This window comes from Pongo pygmaeus, chromosome 8 (assembly GCF_028885625.2).
Source record: "Pongo pygmaeus isolate AG05252 chromosome 8, NHGRI_mPonPyg2-v2.0_pri, whole genome shotgun sequence".
Classification (NCBI taxonomy): Eukaryota; Metazoa; Chordata; class Mammalia; order Primates; family Hominidae; genus Pongo; species Pongo pygmaeus.
In genome coordinates this window covers 103,789,343-103,814,614 of record NC_072381.2, presented here as the reverse complement: position 1 = coordinate 103,814,614, position 25,272 = coordinate 103,789,343, and the positions used below count along the sequence as shown (strand labels likewise).

The following is a 25,272-nucleotide window of genomic DNA, read 5'->3' as shown; positions in this document are numbered from 1 at the left end:
AACTCATTGGCTTAAGGACTGTCTTTCTTGCTAGGTTAGAAAGTTCATGATGCCAAGAACTTAAGCATAGTAGGCATTCCATAATTAAATTCTAGCACCTCCTATAGCCAGGCACTCTACTAGGCACTGGGCTATAGGAATTGTTAGTGAGTCTTAGACCTTGGGGAACACATAGTTGAGCAATTAATTCAGCAAATTCTGTAACCTTCTGTCAGTTTCTCTTTTCCTATTTATTTTGGTTCAACTCACTCCATATACTACTTTGTCTAGCTTTCAGACAGCAATTGACTTTTTGACAAATACTAAAGAAAAAGAAAAGATTTAAAACCTCTGTCTTTTTAGTGTCATCTGCTATTAGTTTTCCCTTTCCAACTAATAAATGGACACTATTTTTCTTCAACCTCTCCTCACATCTAATACATTTAAAGAATGTCTGTCTGTGTCTCTCTTTGTCCCTTGGAAATTATAATGCATGCATGCCTTCCTTTGGATTTTTTTTTTTTATTGACATTTAAAAAACATTGTATTTGCCTTCCTTCTTAATGACTCTTACTGTCTGCAAACTTTTTATTACCTTCCCTTCCAGGAAATGTCTTTGTTGTTGTTATTGTTAGATGTGTCTGTGTATTCTTTCTTTTTTTCCTATCCTGTGCATAAAGATAACTTTATGCATTTTCATGTCATTGCCTTAAGAAATATTCAGGAGTCATTTCATTTGTTTCATTTTATTTATGATTACATAAATGGAACCCATTCATAATAAAATGAAAGAAAGATAGGGAGGGAAGAAGGGAAGGAAAGAAGAGAAGAAGGAGGAACAAAGGGAGGAAGGAGGTGAGCATGGAAATCTAATTTGATTCTGCTGAGAGCTGGATTACATAAGGACATGATAAGGACAGAGAGGGGGAGGATGGAGTTTGAAAAAAATAGCTAGAATAGATAGGGAACTGAGAGAAATGCAAGGATGAAAAAGGAGTCTGAAAATGGTACATGGAGCTAAGAAAAGGTGAAAATTCCATATTCACCTGGCTTTCAACCCACTATCAGCCAACTTAAAAACCAAAACCCTCCATTGCCCTGAGGAAAGACATGGTAAACTAACATCAAATCATCATAAACTCTTCTCTCTTTGGGTAAAACAATGCAGAGATGCCAGCCTATACCTGGGTCAGTAACGTCGTCTTCCTAAAGGAATCTCTGATAAACAAATAATATAAAACTTTTCATGTATTATCTTTTAAATATATTATTTGACACATACAAAACATTATCTGTGCCTATATGTTACTTTTAAAGCAAAATAATACACTCAGGACCTGTGAATCCACCACTCCACCCCAAAACTAAAACATTACCAATAACTCCCATCAACCTATGAGTTCCCTTACTACCCCATTTCCCTGATTTCTCCTGTCCCACCCAAGGTAACCATTATTCTAAATTTTATGTTTATTAACCTATTCATATACACATAAACACACAACTTCATTACAAATATATGTGTGCTTAAGCAATATGCATGAGCTAATTGTAAACAGATATTTTTAAAAACAAAAAGAGCAAACATTTGCCTACAGTATACGAGAAGCATACAGCTATTACCTACATCACATGCTTTACCTGGTTACACTATCCTTGAATTGGGGATGGGAGTAAAAAATGAAGGCTTCTGTCCAGTAATGTACACTTTTGGAAATGGAAATGAAGAGATCCATCACAAATGGTTTTCATAGAATAGCAAAAGGGTAGGTAGGGAGAAGAGAAACATAGAAGCACTTTGAAAGCACTCTCTAGAAACGGAAAATCAGGCCAGGTTCAGAAGCTCACGCCTGTAGATCCCACTGCTTTGTGAGGCCAAGCTGGGAGGATCACTTGAGGAGTGATCAGGAGTTTAAGACTAGAGTGGGCAACATAGCAAGACCCTGTCTCTACAAAAAAAATTAAAAGTTAGCTGGGTATAGTGGTGCACACCTGTAGTCCTGGCTACTTGTGAGGCTGGGGGAAACTGAGGCAGGAGGATCACTTGAACCCAGGAGGTTGAGGCTGCGATGAGCTGTGGTTACACACCACTGCACTCCAGCATGGGCAGCAAAGCAAGACCTTGTCTCAAAAAAAAAGAAAGAAAAGGAGAAAGAAATGGAAAATCAGTGAATCTGCCAACAGGACAAGTTTGGGGGTTAACACTGTATTTTCCTTATTGCTTTGCATACTACTAAATGGTTAATAGCAAACTCCTAAAAATAAAATGTTTTTTGACTTAATTCTCTAAACTGAAAAGGTTTTCACATTTTCTCCTCCATTAAAGATTTATTTTCATTATAAAAGATCTAGGACCATTTCTTAATAGAGAAAAAGTACATAATTGGGAACTTTCACCTTCAAAGCAGAAAGAGAAAATAAAGATTCCCTACTTGGAAGGAGTTCTTTTTCAGTTTTTTTCATCTTTATAGATAAAAAGACTCAGTATCATAAAAAGGTAAATTCTCCTCATTTGAATTATAAATTCTATGTAGTTCCAAAGTTCTAACAGATTTTGTTTAGATACTAGATAATCTGATGCCGAAGTGTCTATAACTGAGCAAAGACTAAAGATTAACAAAGCCATTTCTAAGAAAGGAGGACTCGCTCTATCAGATTTCAACACAGTATAAAATAATAGTAATTAAAACAGTGTGGTATTAGTACAGGACAAAGAAACAAGGCAGAATAGAGGCCCAGAAACAGACTCATGAATATGTGGGAGTTTAATACAGGACACGGGGCATTTCAGATCACTGAAGAAAGGAGAGACGATGTAATAAATGATGCTGGTGTAATTGGACTATCCATATGGAAAAATATGAAATTAGATACCTATCTCATAAGTACCCTAGACCAATTCTAGATTGGTTAAAGACTTATCCATGAAAGAAAAAAAACTTTAAAAGTTTAAAAAGAAAATATAGAATATCTTTATGAACTAGATATAGAGAAGGACTTCTTAACACACAAAAAGAGAAAATTAAGAAGTCTGAAAGCGATGAGTGTGGGCAAGGATGTAAATCAAGAGGAGACCATACGGACACTGGTGGAGGGAGTATAGTTGGAATAGCTGGAATCACTTTGGGAAACAACTGGGCATTATCGTGTAAAGTGTCATACATATACCTGTATATGACACAGCAATTCCACTCTTAGGTATATACTCTAGAACGGGCTTCTTAAACTTTAATAAGCATCAGAATCACCTGGAGTGTCACACAATTTTGGATCCTCACTCCCTGGATATTCTAAATCATTAGGCCTGGGGTGAAGTCCGTTAATTTGCATTTCTTTGAAGCACCCAGCTGATGAAGTTGCTGCTGGTCCCCAATCACAGTTGGAGTAACATTCCTCTAGATTTTCTCGCTTGTATATAGGGAAACAGGAACAAGAATTTCAAAACCACATTGCTTATAATAGCAAAAGTCTGCACACAAATATCCATCAGTAGGAGAATAGATAAATTGTAGGATGTTCACACAATGAAGTATTATACAAAATTAAAAAGGAACAAACTGTAAGTGCATGTAACAACCTGGATGAATCTTAGAAGCATAAAGTTAAGTGAAAAAATTAAGACACAGGAAATTACATACCATTTTTATAAAGCTAACACACTGAATAATATATTGCTTATGAGTAGATATGTGGATAAAGCTATAAAATATAAAGTAAGGAAATAACGGCAAAGAGAAGAATCACATAACTCAATGCAACAGTATGGGTATTACAGTAGTTTTTTTTTTTTTTTTTTTTTGAGATGGAGTCTCACTCTGTCACCCAGGCTGGAGTGCAGTGGTGCGATCTCAGCTCATTGCAAGCTCCACCTCCTGGGTTCACGCCATTCTCCCGCCTCAGCCTCCCGAATAGCTGGGACTACAGGTGCTTGCCATCACGCCCAGCTAATTTTGTTTTTGTATTTTTAGTAGAGACGAGGTTTCACAGTGTTAGCCAGGGTGGTCTTGATCTCCTGACCTCGTGATCTGGCCACCTCGGCCTCCCAAAGTGCTGGGATTACAGGCGTGAGCCAATGCACCTGGCCCTATTACGGTAGCTTTTACAGTGGATGGTACGTTCTCATGTGCTTCAGAACTATCATGTAAGTTACATATAGTCTGCTGTATATGGAAACACATACATAATATACATAAAATGGAAAAAAATTTAAATGAGAGTCAGACAATAAGGTGAGCTAAAGGAGACAAGAAAAGATTACAAGGAAACTAAAATTATAATAACAATTAAAATGTTCATTGGACATAGTAAATAACAGAAATAGTCCTGAAAAAAATATGTATAGCAATGTGGAAGACAAACTTGAGACAACCTCTTGCAGAGTGAAAAACAAAATGTTTAAAAAATAATCAGAAAGGAGATGATGTGCAGAACTGAGGATAGAGATCTAATAGATTCCTGAAGCAGAGATTGGAGCAATAGAAAGAAATACGAATTCAAAGCTACATTTATTTATTTATTTCACCTTTAGTATTCTACCTTAATCCAAAAAAATATAAATAAGTTATTCAGTGATTTTTTTCCCATAAGTTATTGGGGTAAAAGTGGTATTTGGTTACATGAGTAAGTTCTTTAGTGGTGATTTGTGAGATTTTTGCTGTGCCCATCACTCGAGCAGTATACATTGCACCCTATTTGTAGTCTTGTATCGCTTGCTCCCCTCCCACTCTTCCCCCCAAGTCCCCAAAGTCCACTGTATCATACTTATGCCTTTGCATCCTCATAGCTTAGCTCCCACATATCAGTGAGAACATATTTGGTTTTCCATTCCTGAGTTAGTTTACTTAGAATAATAGCCTCTAATCTCATCCAGGTCGCTGCAAATGCCATTAATTCATCCTTTTTATGGCTGAGTAGCATTCCATTGTATAAATATACCACAGTTTCTTTATTCACTTGTTGATTGGTGGGCATTTGGGTTGGTTCCATGATTTTGCAATTGTGAATTGTGCTGCTATAAACATGCGTGTGCAAGTATCTTTTTCATATAATGACTTATTTTCCTCTGGGTAGATACCCAGTAGTGGGATTGCTGGATGAAATGGTAGTTCCACTTTTAGTTCTTTACAGAATCTCCACACTGTTTTCCATAGTGGCTGTACTAGTTTACATTCCCACCAGCAGGGTAGAAGTGTTCCCTGTTCACTGCATCCACACCAACAACTACTGTTTTTTTATTTTTTGATTACAGCCATTCTTGCAGGAGTAAGGTGGTATTGCATTGTGGTTTCGATTTGCATTTCCCTGATCATTAGTTACGTTGAGCATTTTCTTTTATTCTTTTTTTTTCTTTTTTTTTTTTCAGATGGAGTCTTGCTGTTGTCACCCAGGCTGGAGTGCAATGGCGTGAGCTTGGCTCACTGCAACCTCCACCTCCCGGGTTTCAGCAACTCTCCTTCCTCAGCCTCCTGAATAGCTGAGATTACAGATGCCTGCCACCATGCCCAGCTAATTTTTGTATTTTTAGTAGAGACAGGGTTTCACTGTGTTGGCCAGGCTGATCTCAAACTCCTGGCCTTAGGTGATCCAACCGCCTCGGCCTCCCAAACTGCTGGGATTACAGGCGTGAGCCACTGCACCAGGCCTATTGAGCATTTTTTCATATGTTTGTTGGCCATTTGTAAATCTTCTTTTGAGTATTGTCTATTCATGTCCTTAGCCCACTTTTTGATGGATTGTTTGTTTTTTTCTTACTGATTTGTTTGAGTTCGTTGTAGATTCTGGATACTAATCCTTTGACAGATGTATAGATTGTCTGTTTACTCTGCTGACTGTTCCTTTTGGTGTGCAAAAGCGCTTTAGTTTAATTAAGTCCCAACTATTTATCTTTGTTTTTATTGCATTTGCTTTTGGGTTCTTGTTCATGAAATCCATGCCTAAACCAATGTCTAGAGGATTTTTCCAATGTTGTCTTCTAGAATTTTTATAGTTTCAGATTGTAGATTTAAGTTCTTAATCCAGCTTGAGCTGATTTTTGTATAAGGTGAGAGATGAGGATGCAGTTTCATCCTCCTACATGTGGCTAGCCAGTTATCCTAGCACCGTTTGTTGAAAAGTGTAATGTTTCCCCACTTTATTTTTTTGTTTGCTTTGTTGAAGATCAGTTGGCTGTAAGTATGTGGGTTTATTTCTAGGTTCCCTATTCTGTTCCATTGGTCTATATGCCTATTTTTATATGATTACCATGCTGTTTTGGTGACTATGGCCTAATGGTATAGTTTGAAATCAGGTAGTGTGCAATGCCTCCAAATTTGTTCTTTTTGCTTAGTCTTGCTGTGGCTATGCAGGCTCTTTTTTGGTTCCATATGAATTTTAGAATTGTTTTTTCGAATTCTGTGAAGAATAATGGCAGTATTTTGTTGGGGATTGCATTGAATTTATAGATTGTTTTTGGAAGTACAGTCATTTTCACAATATTGACTCTACCCATCCATGAGCATGGGATGTGTTTCCATTTGTTTGTGTCATCTGTGATTTCTTTAAGCAGTGTTTTGTAGTTTTCCTTGTAGAGGTCTTTCACCTCCTTGGTTAGGTATATTTTTAAGTTTTTGTGGGGTTTTTTTGCAGATATTGTAAAAGGGGTTGAATTCTTGATTTGATTCTCCACTTGGTTGCTGTTGGTGTATAGAAGAGCTACCAATTTGTGTACATTAATCTTGTATTCAGAAACTTTGCTGAATTATTTTATTAGTTCTAGGAGCTTTCTTGGAGGAGTCTTTAGGGGTTTCAAAGTAAACGATCATATCATCAGCACACAGTGACAGTTTGACTTCCTCTTTACCGATTTGGGTGCCCTTTCTTTCTCTTGCCTGATTGCTCTGGCTAGGACTTCCAATACTATGTTGAAGAGGAGTGAGGAGAGTGGGCATCCTTGTCTTGTTCCAGTTCTCAGAGGGAATGCTTTCAACGTTTCCCCATTCAGTATTATGTTGGCTGTGGTTTGTCACAGATGGCTTCTATTACATTGAGGTATGTCCCTTGTATACCGATTTTGCTGCAGAGTTTTAATCATAAAGAGATGCTGGATTTTGTCAAGTGCTTTTTCTGCATCTATTGAGATGATCATGTGATTTTTGTTTTTAATTCTGTTTATGTGGTGTATCGCATTTATTGACTTGCGTATGATAAACCATTCCTACATCCCTAGTAGGAAATCCACTCGATCATGGTAGAATATCTTTTTGATATGTTGTTGGATCGATCCGGTTAGCTAGTATTTTGTTAAGGATTTTAGCATCTATGTTCATCAAGGATATTGGTCTGTAGTTTTCCTTTTTGGTTATGTTCTTTCCTGGTTTTGGTTTTAGGGTGATGCTGGCTTCATAGAATGAATTAGGGAGGGTTCCTTCTTTCTGTATCTTTTGGAATAGTGTCAAAAGAATCGGTACCAATTCTTTGAGTGTCTGGTAGAATTCTGCTGTGAATCTGCCTAGCCTTGGACTTTTTTTTGTTGGTAATTTTTAAATTACCATTTCAATCTTGATGCTTGTTATTGGTCTCTTCAGGGTATCAAATTCTTCCTGATTTAAGTTAGGAGGGTATTTTTCCAGGAATTTATCACCTCTTCTAGGTTTTCTAGTTTATGTGCGTAAAGGTGTTCACAGTAGCCTTGAGTGATCTTTTGTATTTCAGTGGTGTCAGTTGTAATATCTCCTGTTTCTTTCTTAATGAGGTTATTTAGACTTTCTCTCTTCTTTTCTTAGTTAATCTTCTTTTCTTCTTTTCTTGGTTAATCTTGCTAATGGTCTATCAATTTTGTTTATCTTTTTAAAGAACCAGCTTTTTGTTTCATTTATCTTTTGTATTTTTTGTTTGTTTCAATTTCATTTAGCTCTGCTCTGATCTTGGTTATTTCCTTTCTTCTTTTGGGTTTGGGTTTGGTTTGTTCTGGCTTCTCTAGTCCCTTGAGGTGTGACCTTAGAATGTCAGTTTGTGCTCTTTCAGTCTTTTCAACGTAGGCATTTAGGGGCTATGAACTTTCCTCTTAGCACCACCTTTGCTGTATCCCAGAGGTTTTAACAGGTTGTGTCATTATTGTCATTTCGTTTGAATAATTTTTTAATCTATCTTGATTTCGTTTTTGACCCAATGCTCATTCAGGAGCAGGTTATTTAATTTTCATGTATTTGCATGGTTTTGAAGGTTGCTTTTGGAGTTGATTTCCAGTTTTATTCCACTGTGGTCTGAGAGAGTGCTTGATATAATGTCAGTTTTCTCAGATTTATTGAGGTTCATTTTATGGCCTGTCATATGTTCTATCTTGGACAAAGTTCCATGCACTATTGAGTAGAATGTGTATTCTGCAGTTGTTGGATGAAATGTTCTGTATATATCTGTTGAGTCCATTTGTTCCAAGGTATAGTTTAAATCCATTGTTTCTTTGTTGACTTTCTGTCTTTTGATGACCTGCCTACTGCTGTCAGTGGAGTATTGAAGTCCCCCACTATTACTGTGTTGCTGTCTATCTTTGGTTTTCTGGTTCCTTCTCATTTGGGTAGGCTCTGTCAGAGGGAAGGATTTTTTGGGGGTGTTAAAGGGCCTTGTTTTGCCCATATTACCAGAGTTGGTTTTCTGGTTCCTTCTCATTTGGGTAGGCTCTGTGAACTCTGTGAACTAGTGTGATTTTTTGGGGGTGTTAAAGGGCCTTGTTTTGCCATATTACCAGAGTTGGTTTTCTGGTTCCTTCTCATTTGCGTAGGCTCTGTCAGAGGGAAGGATTTTTTGGGGGTGTTAAAGGGCCTTGTTTTGCCATATTACCAGAGTTGGTTTTCTGGTTCCTTCTCATTTGGGTAGGCTCTGTCAGAGGGAAGGAAAGTCTACAGCTAAAGGCTGTTGCTCAGAATCTTTTGTCCCATGGGGTGTTCCCTTGATGTAGTACTCTCCTCCTTTTCCTATGGATGTGGCTTCCTGTGAGCTGAACTGCAGTGATTGTTGTCTGTTTTCTGGGTCTAGCCACCCAGCAAGTCTACCCAGTTCTTAGGCCTATTAGTAATTGTTTTATAAATTTGGGAGTTCCAGTGTTAGATGCATATATGTTTAGGATTGTGATATTTTCCTGTTAGACAAGGCCTTTTACCATTATATAATGTCCCTCTTTGTCTCTTTTAACTGCTGTTGCTTTAAAGTTTGTTTTGTCTGAAAAAAGAATAGCTACCCCTGCTTGCTTTTGGTGTCCATTTGCATGAAATGCCTTTTTCCACCTCTTTACTTTATGTGAGTCCTTATGTGTTAGGTGAGTCTCTTGAAGGCAGCAGATAGTTGGTTGGTGAGTTCTTATCCATTCTACAGTTCTGTATCTTTTAAGTGGAGCATGGAGGCCATTTACATTCAATGTTAGTATTGAGATGTGAGGTACCTTTGCATTCATCGTGCTGCTTGTTGCCTGTGTACCTTGGTTTTTTTGGTTTTTGTTTTTGCTTTTTAACTTGTATTTTTGTTTTATAGGTCCTGTGTGATTTATGCTTTAAAGAGATTCTGTTTTGATGTGTTTCCAGGATTTGTTTCAAAGTTCAGAGCTCCTTTTAGCAGTTCTTGTAGTGGTGGCTTGGTAGTGGCGAATTCTCTCAACATTTGTTTGTCTGAAAAAGACTGTATTTTTCCATCATATATGATGCTTAGTTTCGCTGGATTCAAAATTCTTGACTGATAATTGTTTTGTTTCAGGAGGCTGAAGATAGGGCCCCAATCCCTTCTAACTTGTAGAGTTTCTGCTGAGAAATCTGCTGTTAATCTGACAAGTTTTCTTTTATAGGTTACCTGGTGTTTCTGTCTCACGGCTCTTAAGATTCTTTCCTTCATCTGAACTTTAGATAACCTGATGACAATATGCCTAGGTGATGATCTTTTTGTGATGAATTTCCCAGGTGATTTTTGTGCTTCTTGTATTTGGATGTCTAGGTCTCTAGCAAGGCCAGGGAAGTTTTCCTCTATTATTCCCCCAAATATGTTTTCCAAACTTTCAGATTTCTCTTCTTCCTCAGGAGCACCAATTATTCTTAGGTTTCATCACTTAACATAATCTGAGACTTCTTGGAGGATTTGTTCATGTTTTCTTATTATTTTTTCTTTGTCTTTGTTGGATTGGGTTAATTTGAAGACCTTATCCTTGAGCTCTGAATTTCTTTCTTCTACTTGTTCAGTTCTATTGCTGAGACTTTCCAGAACATTTTGCACTTCTATAAGTGTGTCCAGTGTTTCCTGTAGTTTTGATTGCTTTTTCTTTATGCTATCTATTTCCTTGAATATTTCTCCCTTCACGTCTTGTATCATTTTTTGGATTTCCTTGCATTGGGCTTCACCTTTCTTTGGTGCCTCCCTGATTAGCTTAATAACTAACCTCCTGAATTCTTTTTCAGGTAAATCAGGGATTTCTTCTTGGTTTGGATCCATTGCTGGTGAACTAGTGTGATTTTTGGGGGGTGTTAAAGGGCCTTGTTTTGCCATATTACCAGAGTTGGTTTTCTGGTTCCTTCTCATTTGGGTAGGCTCTGTCAGAGGGAAGGAAGGTCTACAGCTAAAGGCTGTTGTTCAGAATCTTTTGTCCCATGGGGTGTTCCCTTGATGTAGTACTCTCCTCCTTTTCCTATGGATGTGGCTTCCTGTGAGCTGAACTGCAGTGATTATTGTCTGTTTTCTGGGTCTAGCCACCCAGCAAGTCTACCCAGTTCTGAGCTGGTACTGGGGGTTGTCTGCACAGAGTCATGTGATGGGAACCATCTATGGGTCCCTCAGCCGTGGATACCAGCACAGTATTTAGGGTGTCTCCCAGGTCCTGCAAAAGCGGTGCGCTTCCTTCAGAGGGTCTGTGGGTCCTCTCAGGATTGCTGGTTTGTTCTTGCAGTTGATCTGGAGCTAAAATTCACGATGCGAGCCTCTGCATGCTGCTTTGTCTGTCCGAGTTGGAGCTGCAATCTAGTCCTGCCTCCCGTCCACCACGATGATCCAATCTCCTCAAAGCTATATTTAAAGAAAGTTCTCAGAGGCTAAAGAAAAGTGTTTGTCCTTCAGATCAAAAGTGCTCTCCCTAATACTGGCAAATTAATGCAGAAACTCATATTGACAGATTTCTGGCCAAAGTTCATAAAATTAAGGATAAAACATGACTTCTCTAAGCATCCTAGCAAAACACAAATACTAGAAAATAAACAGGCTACCTATACATAGAACAAAAATCATGCTAGCTTCAAAATTCTCTGCAACAATGCTAGAAAATGATCTCATTCTGCTTGAGGTCAATATTGACATTTTTAAAAAAGAAAATTATTTCAAAATTTATTTGGAAAAACAAATGAGTATGAGGTAATGGAAATCTCAGTTACATTGACTTGATCTTTACAAATTTATGATCAAATTAAATTATTGCATGCACCCTGAAAATATGTATATTGATTATATATCAATTTCAAAAATGCTTTAAATAAATATGCCTAAATAAGAAAAGTTTGAACAAAATAATAAAAGTATAATGAAATAGACTTGAATCTGTAGATATTAAAATGTAAATGATAATAATGAAAATGCTGTGAAACTGATTAAAAATTGAGAATTCAGTGGAAGAGAACAGAAAATCTAGACAGAGAATTACATATACTGTTTATCAGTATATCATGAATATCCCACATCATAAGATGCACACACATACACACAAAGTCCTCATTTAATGTCATTGATAGATTCTTAGAAACTGTGACTTTAAGTGAAATGATGTACAGCAAATCCTCAAATAATGTCATTTTGCTCAATGTCATTTCGTTATAATGTTGATGAGGAAAAAAGTGGTTTTGTTACACATCGTTTCACTTAAAGTCACAATTTCCAAGAACCTCTTGATGACATTAAGTGAAGACTTACTGTTACTTAGTATGTGATAAGGATGGGCTTACAGATAGGTTATTCATTATATGATACTAAAATAATTACTAGACTACTTAAAAAATAGCAAACTTAATAGTATACATCAAATCATTTTCAATGAATTAAAAGTTTAAATGTTTAAATAATATAAAAAAGAACTAGAAGAAATATAAATGAAGATGTATCTAATCCTTATATGAGGAAGGACTTACTAAGAATTAGAAAAAGAAACCAAAAGAAAAATATTGATGTGTTTTCCTATAAAATTTTTTTTAATTCTCCATGTCAAAAAACCATAAAAAGTGATAAAAGTCAAACTACAGACTTGAACAGAATATTTATACCGTATACAACTAAAGGATTGTTACTACCAAAATTAAAAGGTATGTTACAGAGGATTCTGGAAAGATGGTAGAATAGGAAGCATCATGAATCTGTCTCTTCACTCAGACAACAATTGCACTGGCAGAATCTGTCTCATGTAACTGTTTTAGAACTTTAAGGTCTATTAAAGGCTTGCAACTTTCAAGGGAAGGCTAGGAAGGTGAATTGCAGTTAATTTTGGTCAATTTCAGCTCTTAGCTCAGTAGTGACTACCGATTCCCCACCTCTTAGCCCTATGGCAGGTAGCTGTGTATGTGTTCCTGGAGCAGTTTGCATACAGCTTGCAGGAAGTCAGAGTGGTCAAAAAATACCCCATCCTCTAAATACCAATGATCTCTACTCTCATCTCTGATTACTGCTTCTGACCAAGAGGTGCAGATAAAGAAGCAGGCAACCATTGTTGTTGCACCTCTCTCCATTGATGTAAACCCCTCCCCCTCTGACTGAAGTGACTGTAGGGGATTTAAAAGATTGGTGCCTTTTTGTTTTGTTTTGTTTTTTTACTCTCCTCCTTTTTTCCTCTTTTTCCTTTCACACATTAAATACAGGAACATTCAAAAGCAACTGTGTATATGGGGAAAAGTAGAAAGTACGCATACCCAAGAAAAGGTGCAGGCTCAAAAAAGACCTGAGAAGACCTTAAGTTTGTACCTCAGGCTGATCCTTGGCACAGAAACAGCCTACAATAATTAAACACACACACACTCACCCACACTCACACACACACACACACACCAAAAACAACTAAAAACCAGCAAACCCTAGGGAGGAAGAGGATGTGATTTCCAGAGTCACCACATTATTAGATTCAAATGTCCAGTTTTCAACAACAACAAAATTACAAAGCATACAAATAAACAAGAAAGTATGGCTCATTCAAAGAAAAAAATAAATAAATCCATAGAAACCATTATTGAAAAAGACTTGATGGCAGATCTACTAAGCAAAGACTTTAAACCAATTCTCTTGAAGATGTTAAATGAAGATGTGGAAAAAGTCAAGAAAATGATGTATAAACAAAATGGAATATCAGTAAAGAGAAAGAAAACCTGTAAAGAAACAAAAAAAAATTCTGGAGCTGAAAAATATAGTGACTGAAATAAAAATTTAGTAGAGGAATTCAAAGGCAGATTGGAGCAGTCAGAGAGAGAATCAGCAAATTCAAAGGTAAGACAGTGGAAATTATCTAGTCTGAGGAACAGAAAGAAAAAAGATTGAAGAAAAATGAACAGGGTCTAAGGGACCTGGGGGACACCGTTAAGTGGACTAATATACACACTGTGGGAGTCCCAGAAGGAGAAGAGAAAAAGGAGCACAGAAAATAATCAATGAAATAATGGCTGAAAACATCTCAAATTTGATAAAGAACATGCACATAAACATCCAAGAAGCTCAATGAATTCTAAATAAGATGAATCTAAAGAGACCCACACCAAGACACTTTTAATCAGATTTTAAAGGCCAAATCAAATCTTGAAAGCAGCATGAGTGAAGTGAATTGCCAAATATAAGTAATTCTCAGTAAGATTATCAGCAGATTTCTCATCAGAAACTTTGAAGGCCAGAAGGAAGTGAGCCAATATATGCAAAGTGCTAAAAGAAAAAGAAACTGTCAACAAAGAATCCTATATCCATCAAAACTTTTTCTTCAAAAGTAGGGGAGAAATTAAGACATTCTCAAATAAAGAAAAGCTGAGAGATTTTGTGATGACTAGACTTGCTCTGCAAAAAATGCTTAAGGGAGTCCTGCTGTTGCAATGAAAGTATACTGATAGTAATTCAAAGTTGTATGAAAAAATAAAGATCTCAATAAATATTAAGTATATGAGCAAATATACAAGCTGGCATTATTGTAACAATAGGTTTTAACTCCTATTAAGATAATAGGTTTTAACTTTCTTTTCTGCATGATTTAACAGACTAATACCTCTTTTAAAAACAATTATTAGTCTAGAAGCTAGTGTCATTGTTACTTTGGTTTGTAACTCCAATTTTTGTTTCTACATAATTTATGAGAATAATGTATTTAAAAGAATTATCAGTTTATGTTCTGGGGACACACAATGTATCAAGATGTAATTTTGTGACATCAACCATTGATGTAAAAAGACAAATAGAGGTTCCTCTTCAAAGACTTTCCTCCCTGTCTAATTAGGAATAAATAGTAACTTCTCTTAAAAGCAAAATTTATTCAAAGACCTGTGCTAACATTCTTAAATATCTGCTAGCCATAATAAAGAAATCAATGTACTTTATGTTCTTAGCTCCCACAATTTAGCCTAAATATTTGCCCTGGCATGCTTATACTGGTCCAAGGAGGCATTAGGTCATAGCCTGTTCCTCTTCCTTATTTAAAAGTGTTTTTATCTTTCTCAGCATTCCACAAGTTACTTCCTCCTTCCTTTGTTCCCCTCTACCTTTGCCTCTTTTAAAAAGCTCTAAGTTGCTAGCCAATCAGGACAAATACAGAATGTGAGGTCCTGTTCCAGCCAATAGAAACCAGACATAGCAGTAGGGTGGACGCGTCAGGTTATAAATGACCCTGTCTCCTTTGTTCAGTATACTCTCATGGCAAAACTGCTGGCAGGTGTACCCTTTCTGCAGGAAGTAAAAATGGCCTTACTAAATAAATTAAATTTATGTTCAAGTGCTATTTCTTTATGGCACCGGAGAACAAGCATTTCAAACAATTGAGAAGGGTGAGGACAGAGCTTTAAAGGAACAGAGTTTTTGTATGTTGTTAAAGTTAAGCTGGTATAAATGCAAATTAGAATGTTATAATTAGGATGTTAAATGTAATACCAAAGTAACCACAAAGAAAATAGTTATAGAATATGCACAAAAGATAATGAGAAAGGAATTTAAACATTTCACTAAAAAATATCAACTAAACACAAAAGAAGACAGTGATATAGGAAAGGAGGTACAAAAAAGCTGTAACATATACAAAACAGCAAAATGACAGATGTCCCTCCTTATCAGTAGTTACTTTAAATGTAAATTGATTAAACTCACCAGTCAAAAGAAGAGGTTGACAGAAAAGATTTTAAAAGAAAAACAGGATCCAACTATATGCTGTCTGCACAGAGATTCACTTTAGACCCAAAAACACAAACAGATTGAAAGGATGGAAAAATATATTCCACAAAAATAGTAACCAAATGAGAGCAGGGGCAGCTTTACTAATATCAGACAAAATAGATTTTAAATTTTAAAAGATTATAAGAGACAAAGAAGGAAATTATATATTAATAAAAGTTTCAATGCAGCAATAATATATAACATTATGTTTACACACCTGATTACAGATAACAAAAAAAATGAAGTGAAAGTTGCCAGAATTGAAAGAGAAACAGACACTTCTGCAATAACAGTTGAAGACTTCAATATCCCATTCTCAATAATGATAAGAAAAACAAGACAGAAGTAAGGAAGTACAGGAGTTAAACAACACAATAACCCAACTAGATCTAACAGACACACCAAACACTTTACCCAGCAACAATAGCATATACATTTTTTCTCATTGCATATGGGACATTTTGCAGGATAAGCCATGTGTTGGGCTGCAAATTAAGTTCAAATGTGGTATACAAATGCAATGGAATATTATTCAGCCTTACAAAAGAAGAAAATTCTGACATATGCTACAATGTGGATGAACCTTGAGGACGCTATGCTAAGTGAAATAAGCCAGTCACAAAAAGGCAAATACTATGAGTTCATTTATATTAGGTACTCAGAATAGTCACAGAGGCAGAAAGTGGAACAGTGGTTGCCAGAAGTTGGGGGAGGGGGAATGAAGAGTTAATGTTTAATGGGTACAGAGTTTCAGTTTTACAAGATGACAAGTTATAGAGATGGACAGTGGTGATGGTTATACAACATTATGAATTTATATAATACCACTGAACTATACATTTAAAAATGGTTAAGATGGTAAATTTTATGTTATGTGGATCTCCTCACAGTAAAAAAAAATTGGGAAAAAATGTTGGTCATTAGGAATTAACCTTATCAACTTCTTTTATATATCTATCCCAAACCTCTTTAGAGTTTTACCCAGGTATCCTCATCTCCTTTTTTAGAGTGGCATGGCATTTAGCTATCTCCTATTGAAAAGCAGACAGGTTTCAAGTTAGTAAATCTAAAGTTTGCCACTCAATTATGGTGGGGATTATATAAGTTTATTTTTTATCTCTACGTAATTATTGAGAATTAAACGTAATAAACATAATATCTCTTTTCTTTTCTTTTTTTTTCTTTTTTGAGACGGAATCTCACTCTGTTGCCCAGGCTGGAGTGCAGTGGCGCAATCTCGGCTCCCTGCAAGCTCCGCCTCCCGGGTTCACGCCATTCTCCTGCCTCAGCCTCCCCAGTAGCTGGGACTACAGGCGCCCACCACCACGCCCTGCTAATTTTTTGTATTTTTAGTAGAGACAGGGTTTCACCATGTTAGCCAGGATGGTCTTGATCTCCTGACCTCGTGATCCGCCCACCTCGGCCTCCCAAAGTGCTGGGATTACAGGCGTGAGCCACCGTAAACATAATATCTCTTTTTTCCGAATGTGAGTGGCTTGCTTACAAACATGTCTCACATTAAGTGAAAATTGCTACGACACAAAGATAATGGCTATACCCAAATGCAAGTTTGAGAGCAAGCCTGTTTAGCTTTTTCAAATTACCTAAATAAAAACAGGGGTGTTTGTGATAAGACATTGGAATGAAGGATAAGAAAAATGGGAATGAACTGTAGTGAGTCGGAATTGGAGAAACAGAAGTGTTTTGTGCTTTTGCTGTTCTTGTCTTCTAAATGCTTTGTGAGTGTAAAAATCAGAAATTAAATTTTGGCAACCTCTATACAAAAAACTAAGGATCCCTTCCGGATTCTATACCCACCCTCTAGGTTGAATTCCTTGTTTTTCAGCTGCCTTGTGTCTTTATATAATATGACTTTGTACTTCACAGCATGAAGGAAAGCGTTGTACAGCCATTGGAGGCAAATGGATCCCTATTTGCTTTCATGGTCTACCATTCACTAGTTTTGTGACCTGAGATATCCCTTGAAACATTCTCATATCTGTAAAATAAGAATAATAATCCCTATTGTTATATCAGGAGCTACTGAGAAAATAGTAAGCTAATCCTAGCTAACTTACAGTTTTTTACTTTTATTATTTAAAAGAAAGTACATTGCAAATCAGTAAGAAAAAGGTGGAAATCCCTTTGCAATGTGAAAACCATTTCATAAAGTAATCATCAAAAACACAGAAATTGTAATCAAATTTGAGCATATTAAACCCACAACACTTTTTCCATCTATATAATTGATAATGATTATTTGCCTTTTTTAATATTAGGAGACCATATATAACAGCCATCCTAAGGCCACTTAAAATTAAAGTAAATGGTTGTGCATGGCTTAGAGCACACTACTCAGGGCAGATTTGGAGCCATTCTAGTGGCAAAGGGGCTTTGAGACTTTGTTCTGATTTACGCAGTTCATCAGATATTTTTAAGCAGCTGATATTATAAATGACCACACAAGAAAAAAGAAAACATTATCAGAAGGCTTCTGCCTGAAAATATGAAGGCTAATAAATCGCGATTGATGTCTTTAAGGCATTGAAGAGTATGCACTGAATAGTATATTCACTGAATTCAGGAATTTGAGTGGGGTAGGGGGGTCCTAAATGTTATTAGGAAGCCCTATTTTATACAGTAAGTTATAAACACTGAAGTCATTACCTCACAATAGTTGATAAGAGCTTGCATAACAGAAATGTAAATTTTATATTTATATCAGATACAAACACAAAATATGATAATAGCAAATACAGCAGAAATTAAGGTGGGTTTTTGTAAGCTCATATAAATGTGTGCCACAGATTGAATATTTTTAAATCAATTACACATGGAATGGTTAAAGCATCACATTCTTTTTAGTTTAGAATTACACTTTTTATTATCAAACTGTTGAGGATAACCAAGAATTAGCACCACGGTTGCAAACATTTTTCTGTTTGCCTTTCTGGCTCTGGAATCAAGGACTCTGGTCTCCTATGTGGAGAAGCTTCACCTCAGTCCCACTGCACTAGTGGTCTTCAGTGATAATATTTGGAGAATGATAGTTTGGATGATCATGTTAGTAACAATTCTAAAGAATGGAAATAGTCCATTCCATAATTAAATGGAAGTCATAAGCCGCTATAAAAGTAAAGTCATAGGAAAAGAAAGTTGAAAATGTAAAGCCTCAAATGGTTTTATTTCATATATGAAAATCCTTGATTCATTTGTTCATATGCCGCTGTGGATCGACTCCACTTACACATCCCAGTTTAGTTGAAAGGCCACTTTAGACAGTGTCCATTTCCTTATCAACCCACGTTCGTGTTTCATGGGGCTGACCATGCTTGTAGGCTTAGGGCTGCATTGGTCATGACTCATGACTCCCGGTAGGAAGTGATTTCTGGCCCGTATGTGTGTGTGTCATGTTTACTCAGAACACCTGAGCATGTGTTCTCTCCCTGACCCTCTCCCTCTCTATTCTCCTCAGGACTACTGGCTCTCTCTCCTCTACAAGCGCCTGATCGGCCCCAAAGTCTTGGCTGTGCATGTGGCTGGGCTCCAGCGGAAGCCACGGCCTGGCCGAGTGATCCGGGACAAGCTAAGGATTTATGCTCACTGCACAAACCACCACAAGTAAGTCCTCAGAGAGATGGCAGAAAGGCCACCCGAGGGGCTCCCACCCCATACCATTTGGGACCCCTTCAAGACTCATCTCCATTCACTAAACTTAAAAACTTTTTGCCTCTGGAATCACCATACCTGCTCTTTGCAGGTTCAAATAATTTCTGGTAAATAGCTTTTACTCCAAGTAAACCCTCCCTTCTCATACTTAGAGGATTAATCATAAAAGGTTCCTAAAATTCTTGCCATTTGTTCATTTACTTATTCATCCAACACATTTTTATTGAGCATTTTCTCTGTGCCAGTTGATGTAATGCCCATGAGGCTTTTTTGTGTGCCTAAGCTTTAGCCAAGTCAAGAGGTATAAAATCTTTTCCTATGACCCACCAGCAAAGCTTGAGAAAATAAATCTCCCTTTTTAAGATGCATGCTGGAGAGATATGCCACTAGAAACCTAGCCCTAGACCAATGCGTCTCAAGCTGGGGGTCCCCAGAACTAAAGGAGTGCCCAGAGATGGTCATGCCAGCTTTAGAGCCATTTCCAGTGTTTTGAAAATCTTTTCAGCTATTTTAAAAATTAAGAGGCTAAGTGAAATCTGGGCTTCCTTTTCTGAGGGCTCTGGACTTAACAACAACCTGATGTGGTAGTGTGGGGTCATCCTCTTTTTGATCTGAAGCACTGTTTGTCATTACAGTTGTCTTTAAAACAAACAGGAAAATTAATTATCAATAAATATAAGTTTGGCAGATAAAAAATTTTAACACATGAAGACCATAACGGAAAACTTTAAATCGGGGGTGGGGGGTGCCTAAAGCAAAATCCATCTGGCCAAATATGGCTTTCTTACATCACTTCCTGTTTAAGGCAGAGTAGGCTGCCCTGGAAAAGATAATTCTTTCTCTTTCTCTTAATGCAAAGAAAACCTGGTGGGGGGATACAGGGCGGGGAATGGTAAGCAAGTGCCTCCAACCAGACCTTCATTCCAGCCCAGGCCTATCGGGAACTGATCAAGGGGAGTACTTAGTACAAAGAGCTTGGAGTGGTCAGGTTACAACAGATGCTCCTTCTGCTTCCTTGATGAGAGAGGAGCCAAGCCAATTAATTTATCATGATAAGACTTTTCAAAGAATCACTCTGAGCAGAGGAGGGGCAGGAGCCAGTTGTCTTGTCAGTAGATACAAGTGCCTATTGTAAATGAGGGGAGGCTGGCTTGGGCAGAGGCCAGAGGCTTTCAACATCCCTTTTGCTCAACAGGAAGCTCAATCCAATACCTGACAGAGAGTGACTGCTTTATGGCCTTGGCCTGGAGTTATCTGATCATCACACAAGGAAACATTGTATTCCTTGTCTCTGCCCTGGCCCTGAGGTAACCACCCAAAAGGTGGACCCCCAGACTCAAGATAGAAAAATTACTCTTGGCACCTTATATCCCTGTTGGAAAGCATATCAGTCTGTGGCCTTTATACTGCTAGTCTGAGGACTCGGGGGAAAAACATATCTGCAGCCATGGGCTTAGCAGGATTTGCGTCTCCTCATAGAAGCCTCCTCACAAAATCTCGAGTGTTCATTCTCATTCTTTAACATCCTCATGGGAAGTTGTCATTAATATTCTGAGTGTACCATGAACTCAGGGCCAGTGTCTCATTCATTTTTGTATTCTTGGTGTCTAATGTAGTGACTGGCATGAAGATCCCAGGAAAGGTTTGCAAATGAATGAACGAATGCAGAATTTGGGCATCAAGATGTTACTGTTGATTTGGAGTTAGAGCTTTCTTCCCCTTTGATATTACTACATCAGCCAGAAGGAAATGGTATGGTGGAGTGGTTAGGAATTCTACCATTCCGTAGCATGAGACCTCAAACAAGTTACTGAAATTATCTGCATTCAAGACTCTCTGTCTACACCACCAGCTCTCCTCTAATTTCTATGCAAAGTCACTCCAGAACCTTTCTAGAGAAATGGTGTCACTGGGCTTCTGTCAGTACAACCTCTCTCACTCTCTGTTAAAAAGACAGAAAGAAAAGACTTTCATAATCCATTCTACATGTGACCCTAATGATAATAATTGGGGTGAAGGTGTTTTTGTTCCTATTAGATTCATAAAGAAAACCCACAATGAATGCACGGAGCTGGCTGAGGGTGCAGGGCTCCTCCATGTCAACAGTTGTCAGTGTCCAGCCATGTTAGCTCAAAGGTAGAAGAAGTATCTGTTCACCTCTCTGAGAAATCATGTGCCATTAAGGAAGCACTGCTGAGTCATTTATCTGTGGCCAATAGGCCAAAATCACAGAATTATCCCAGAGTGGGCATGGTGGATTCACACTATTCAACCTTGACGAATACTCTGAAAATATTTGTCCCAGGTCAAAACAGGGATTGGGGAGAAGGCATAAACTTATGAGTAGAATCATCCAGAGAAAGCGTCTATTAAAACAACAACCCCTGCACTCCAGTGTGTATTGAATACTTGCTGTGTGACAAGCATCTTTCCAGATATTTGCACTTATTTTATTGAATTTCAAAGGTTCTATGGTATCACACCTACATGCAAATAACAGCATTAATAATGCAAAGAATGTTACATTTGGAAAGAGCCCTTAGAAATCATTCAGCTGAGTGCCTGTTCAACACAGGAATCCATTTCACATCTCCCTGATAGTCATGCAACCCCTACGTGGATACCTCACTGCCTGTCATGGCAGCCCCTGGCATTGTGGGTCATTTCTGATCTTGTAGAGTGCTGTCTCTTATGATTAATTTAGGAGAAAAAGTTAGATCCTCATACCACCACCAGCAGGTGCTTTTCTCTTTTCTGTTCTAGAATTAACAAATTAGGACACTGACAGAATGGCAGTTCTCATCCTCTATCTTCTTGTTCAGAGAACAATAAAGTTTTGACGAGGAAGCCTCTTTTTACGAGCCATTCTGCTGAAACAACGTATGTTTCTGGGGTGGAGATGAGGTCCTTAGCCAAGTTCAGAACCAATTGGAACCTGGTGGATGCTGAAGCAAAATTAAGCCTTTTGGGGTTCAAGTTCGTTTATTATTGGCAAAACATGACTTCCTGTTTTTCACAAGAAGTTTTTTTAAAGACTCATAAAAATGGTTCCTGAGGCTTCTTGGACATCAAATGGCTCTTACAAAACAATATTTTGATGAGTTAAGTGTAAATGAATCAGAAACATGTGGATTAAATTTCCCTTAAAATACACAGGGGCTTTGAAATTAAGGGAAAAAATGTTTGGCAAAACATGGCCTGGCTTTTACCGAACCCAAAACCTTTGAATTAGATTTGGAGACAATGGATCAACCCAGTTTCAAGCACATTGACTTTCAGTGGGAATGACCGTGGACTGCAAAGCATCATCCCCCTTTCCCTTTCCCAGCCTCCCAGCTTCACTGGAGACATTTCTAGAACATGACTGTTTTCTATCTGGAAGTCAAGATGCACCTCCCCATATGACATTCCCCACCTCTTACATTTAGGATATTCCAATTCCAGCCTCCCTTCCCTGACTCACTACCCCCTCCTCCCATGGCAACACAGAGAAATGTCAGGCAGGAAAAGAACAGCCAAAAAAAATGAACTCCAGATACATGGATTCTCTGCTGGTGAAAAAAAAATCTCACCCATGAGTGAGACATGGGGCAAGATAGATGGTCCTCTCAGACAACTTCTCTCCTGAAAGGACCATTCACTAAGATAACCAAAAGCCACCTGGACTTGATAACCTCAGAAGGCCAGCAAATGCTTGCAGGCCAAGCCTTCAGACACCATCTTCTCCAAGATTATTTTTCTGTGGTCAGAGAATATATGTTCCTCAGGAATTTGGATTCTCAACACACTACTTTCAGGTTGGTGCTGCACTCCCCATCCAAGAATGTGTCTTTGCAGCAAAAAGACCTCGCTTAATGTCCTTGCCCATAAGCCAAGCAGGGAGAGGGATGGCTGAGGCAGTCTTTAATGCCAATTCCTACCTGAGAAGGCACTATGAGTTCTGAGAGCCTCTATATGTGAGTCTTTGGGCTGTACTGGTTTGTCTTCCCCAGGGGAACTATGTAAGTGGAAATCAGAACACTGCCAAACAGCTTGAAAAAGACAGCTTTCCCTGCAGCAGTGCTGTGATTTCAGGTCTCCCTCCCACCCACCACTTCCCCACATCCCACCTTCTCTTCTGCAGTCTCCAAGGGCTCATTCTGCCCCAGCTCTGCAGAGGAGAAACTCATAAATGCAAGCACGTGGCTCTCTCCTCCTCCACTGCTGGCCTTTGAGAGTGTTGTTTGATGGTAGCTAGCAAAAGAGTTTACTGCAGTCTGGCAAAATTGATACCCATCCACATGTATTTTGCTCCCACTCTGAAGCCTAGAGATCCTGCAATTAATGGTGTCTTCCTCAGTTTTACAGATAGCTAAGCTAAGCTGAAACCCCACCAATGGGATAGAGTCGATGTTCTTCTTTAATGATGGTCAACACTGATTCAGGCTGCCAGCATCCTTCTTCAGAATTCTGGGGACACAAGTCTGCTTAAGTCAACTGGCATTCTCTTCTGACCTAACTCATTTAGCTACAAAAGCTAGTTCACATGTTGCAGGAGATTAAGAAGGACCAGAGGAGGAGGAACCAGATGAAAGAGTCATTTTAATAATTTATCAGAACACAAATGCAGGCATCCAAAAGCCTTGAACACAATAATGTACCCTCCTGCAGATGCAAGAAAAATCCTCTGACGCACAGCCAGCAGGATATACTTTGGTAGTTCTTCTCATAATCTTAATGGATTGTTCTAAGCAAGTGGTTCCCAAACCCAATTCATCTGCCAAATATCCCAGAAAGATTTTTTTAAGTATAGATTCCCAGACCCTAATCCCAAATAGATTGCATCAAAATCTCCAGGGAAGAGCCCTGGAAACTGTGCTTCTAAACAAAAACAAAAATAAAAAAACTCCATGTCACCATGCTGACCTGTCCATGGTCACTCAACTCTTAATTAGCACCTTTAGAAGCAGAGGTGAGTGACCCAGGATGGAGGGGTGTTATTTCTACAAGGAATGATGCTTTCCTCTGGGCAAAGTTGACTTAGAGTTTCTCTGAACTCCTCCTTTGAAGGTGGGGCTGGGTCATTTTTTTCTGTTTCCTCTCATTAACCTATCCAGATGGGGCCCTAAGGGACCCCTTAGAAACTAAGCATTTTTTCCTACAGAGAGAAGGAAATCGTTATAGTTTTGCTGATACATGCTGAAGGGCTTGTGCATGTAGGCATATAGTTCTCTCAGACTTCTGAAGATCTTATGCTCATTTAAAAAGATTCCAATATGGTGAATAGTTTTATAATCTTGAGGTAGGTAAAACAGCAAAGGAAGAAATCAAAAAGATAAATTTGACTACATAAAAGTTTTTTAAATTTTATATATTAAAATACAATGTAAATAAACTGAAGTGGTCAAAGAAAACCGGGGGAAATTTTGCAGACAAAAGACTGCTTTTTAATAAATAAATTGTTTTTATAAATCAACAGAAAAATAGGCAAAGGTGTCCGGGCACAGTGTCTAATGCCTGTAATCCCAGCACTTTGGGAGGCCAAGGCGGGTGATCACTTGAGGTCAGGAGTTCAAGACCAGCCTGGCCAACATGGTGAAACCCCATCTCTACTAAAAATACAAAAATTAGCTGGGCATGGTGGTGCACGCCTGTAATCTCAGCTACCAGGGAGGCTGAGGCAGGAGAATTGCCTGAATGCAGGAGGCGGAGGTTGCAGTGAGCCGAGATCGTGCCACTGCACTCCAGCCTGGGCGACAGAGAAAAAAAGAAAGGAAGGAAGGAAGAAAGCAAAGAAAAGGAAGGAAGGAAGGAAGGAAGGATGGATGGCAGGCAGGCAGGCAAAGGACATGGTCAGCTTACAAAAGAAGAAATGAAATGGCAAATGAAAAAATGCTGCATGTCAGTATTAATTTTTAAAAATACAAATTAATACAACATTGAAATCCCATTTTCACCTCTCAGGTTGACAGAGGTATTTTAAAAGAACACATTGGAAGTGTTCTTAGGGGTATGAGGAAATAGGTGCTCTCATACAGAGCAGGTGGGAGCAAAATTAGTGAAAGCTTCCTAGAGAGTTAATATCAATGGCATCAAAAAGTGTGTATCTGTCAGGATAGGTGAGTTTATGCTGCAATAATGAATAGCCCCCTCTCCATGGCTTTCAATAAGAAAATTTATTTCTCATTCACACTACTTGTCCATCATGGCTCAACTGTACCTCTGCCCACATCATCTTCATTCAATAGAACAGCCTTTGTCAAGAACATT

General features: G+C 38.1%; 1 protein-coding gene across 2 annotated transcripts in view; it reads left to right on the top strand.

Moving 5' to 3' along the window:
- The window catches only part of HPSE2 (heparanase 2 (inactive)), a 741,938-nt gene that overhangs the window by 690,631 nt on the left and 26,035 nt on the right, over nucleotides 1-25,272 (top strand). For both annotated transcript variants that reach the window (XM_054503558.1, XM_054503559.1), the window contains exon 10: nucleotides 18,830-18,975. In XM_054503558.1, coding sequence (XP_054359533.1) covers nucleotides 18,830-18,975 — 146 coding nt within the window. The remainder of the gene's footprint in view (nucleotides 1-18,829; nucleotides 18,976-25,272) is intronic.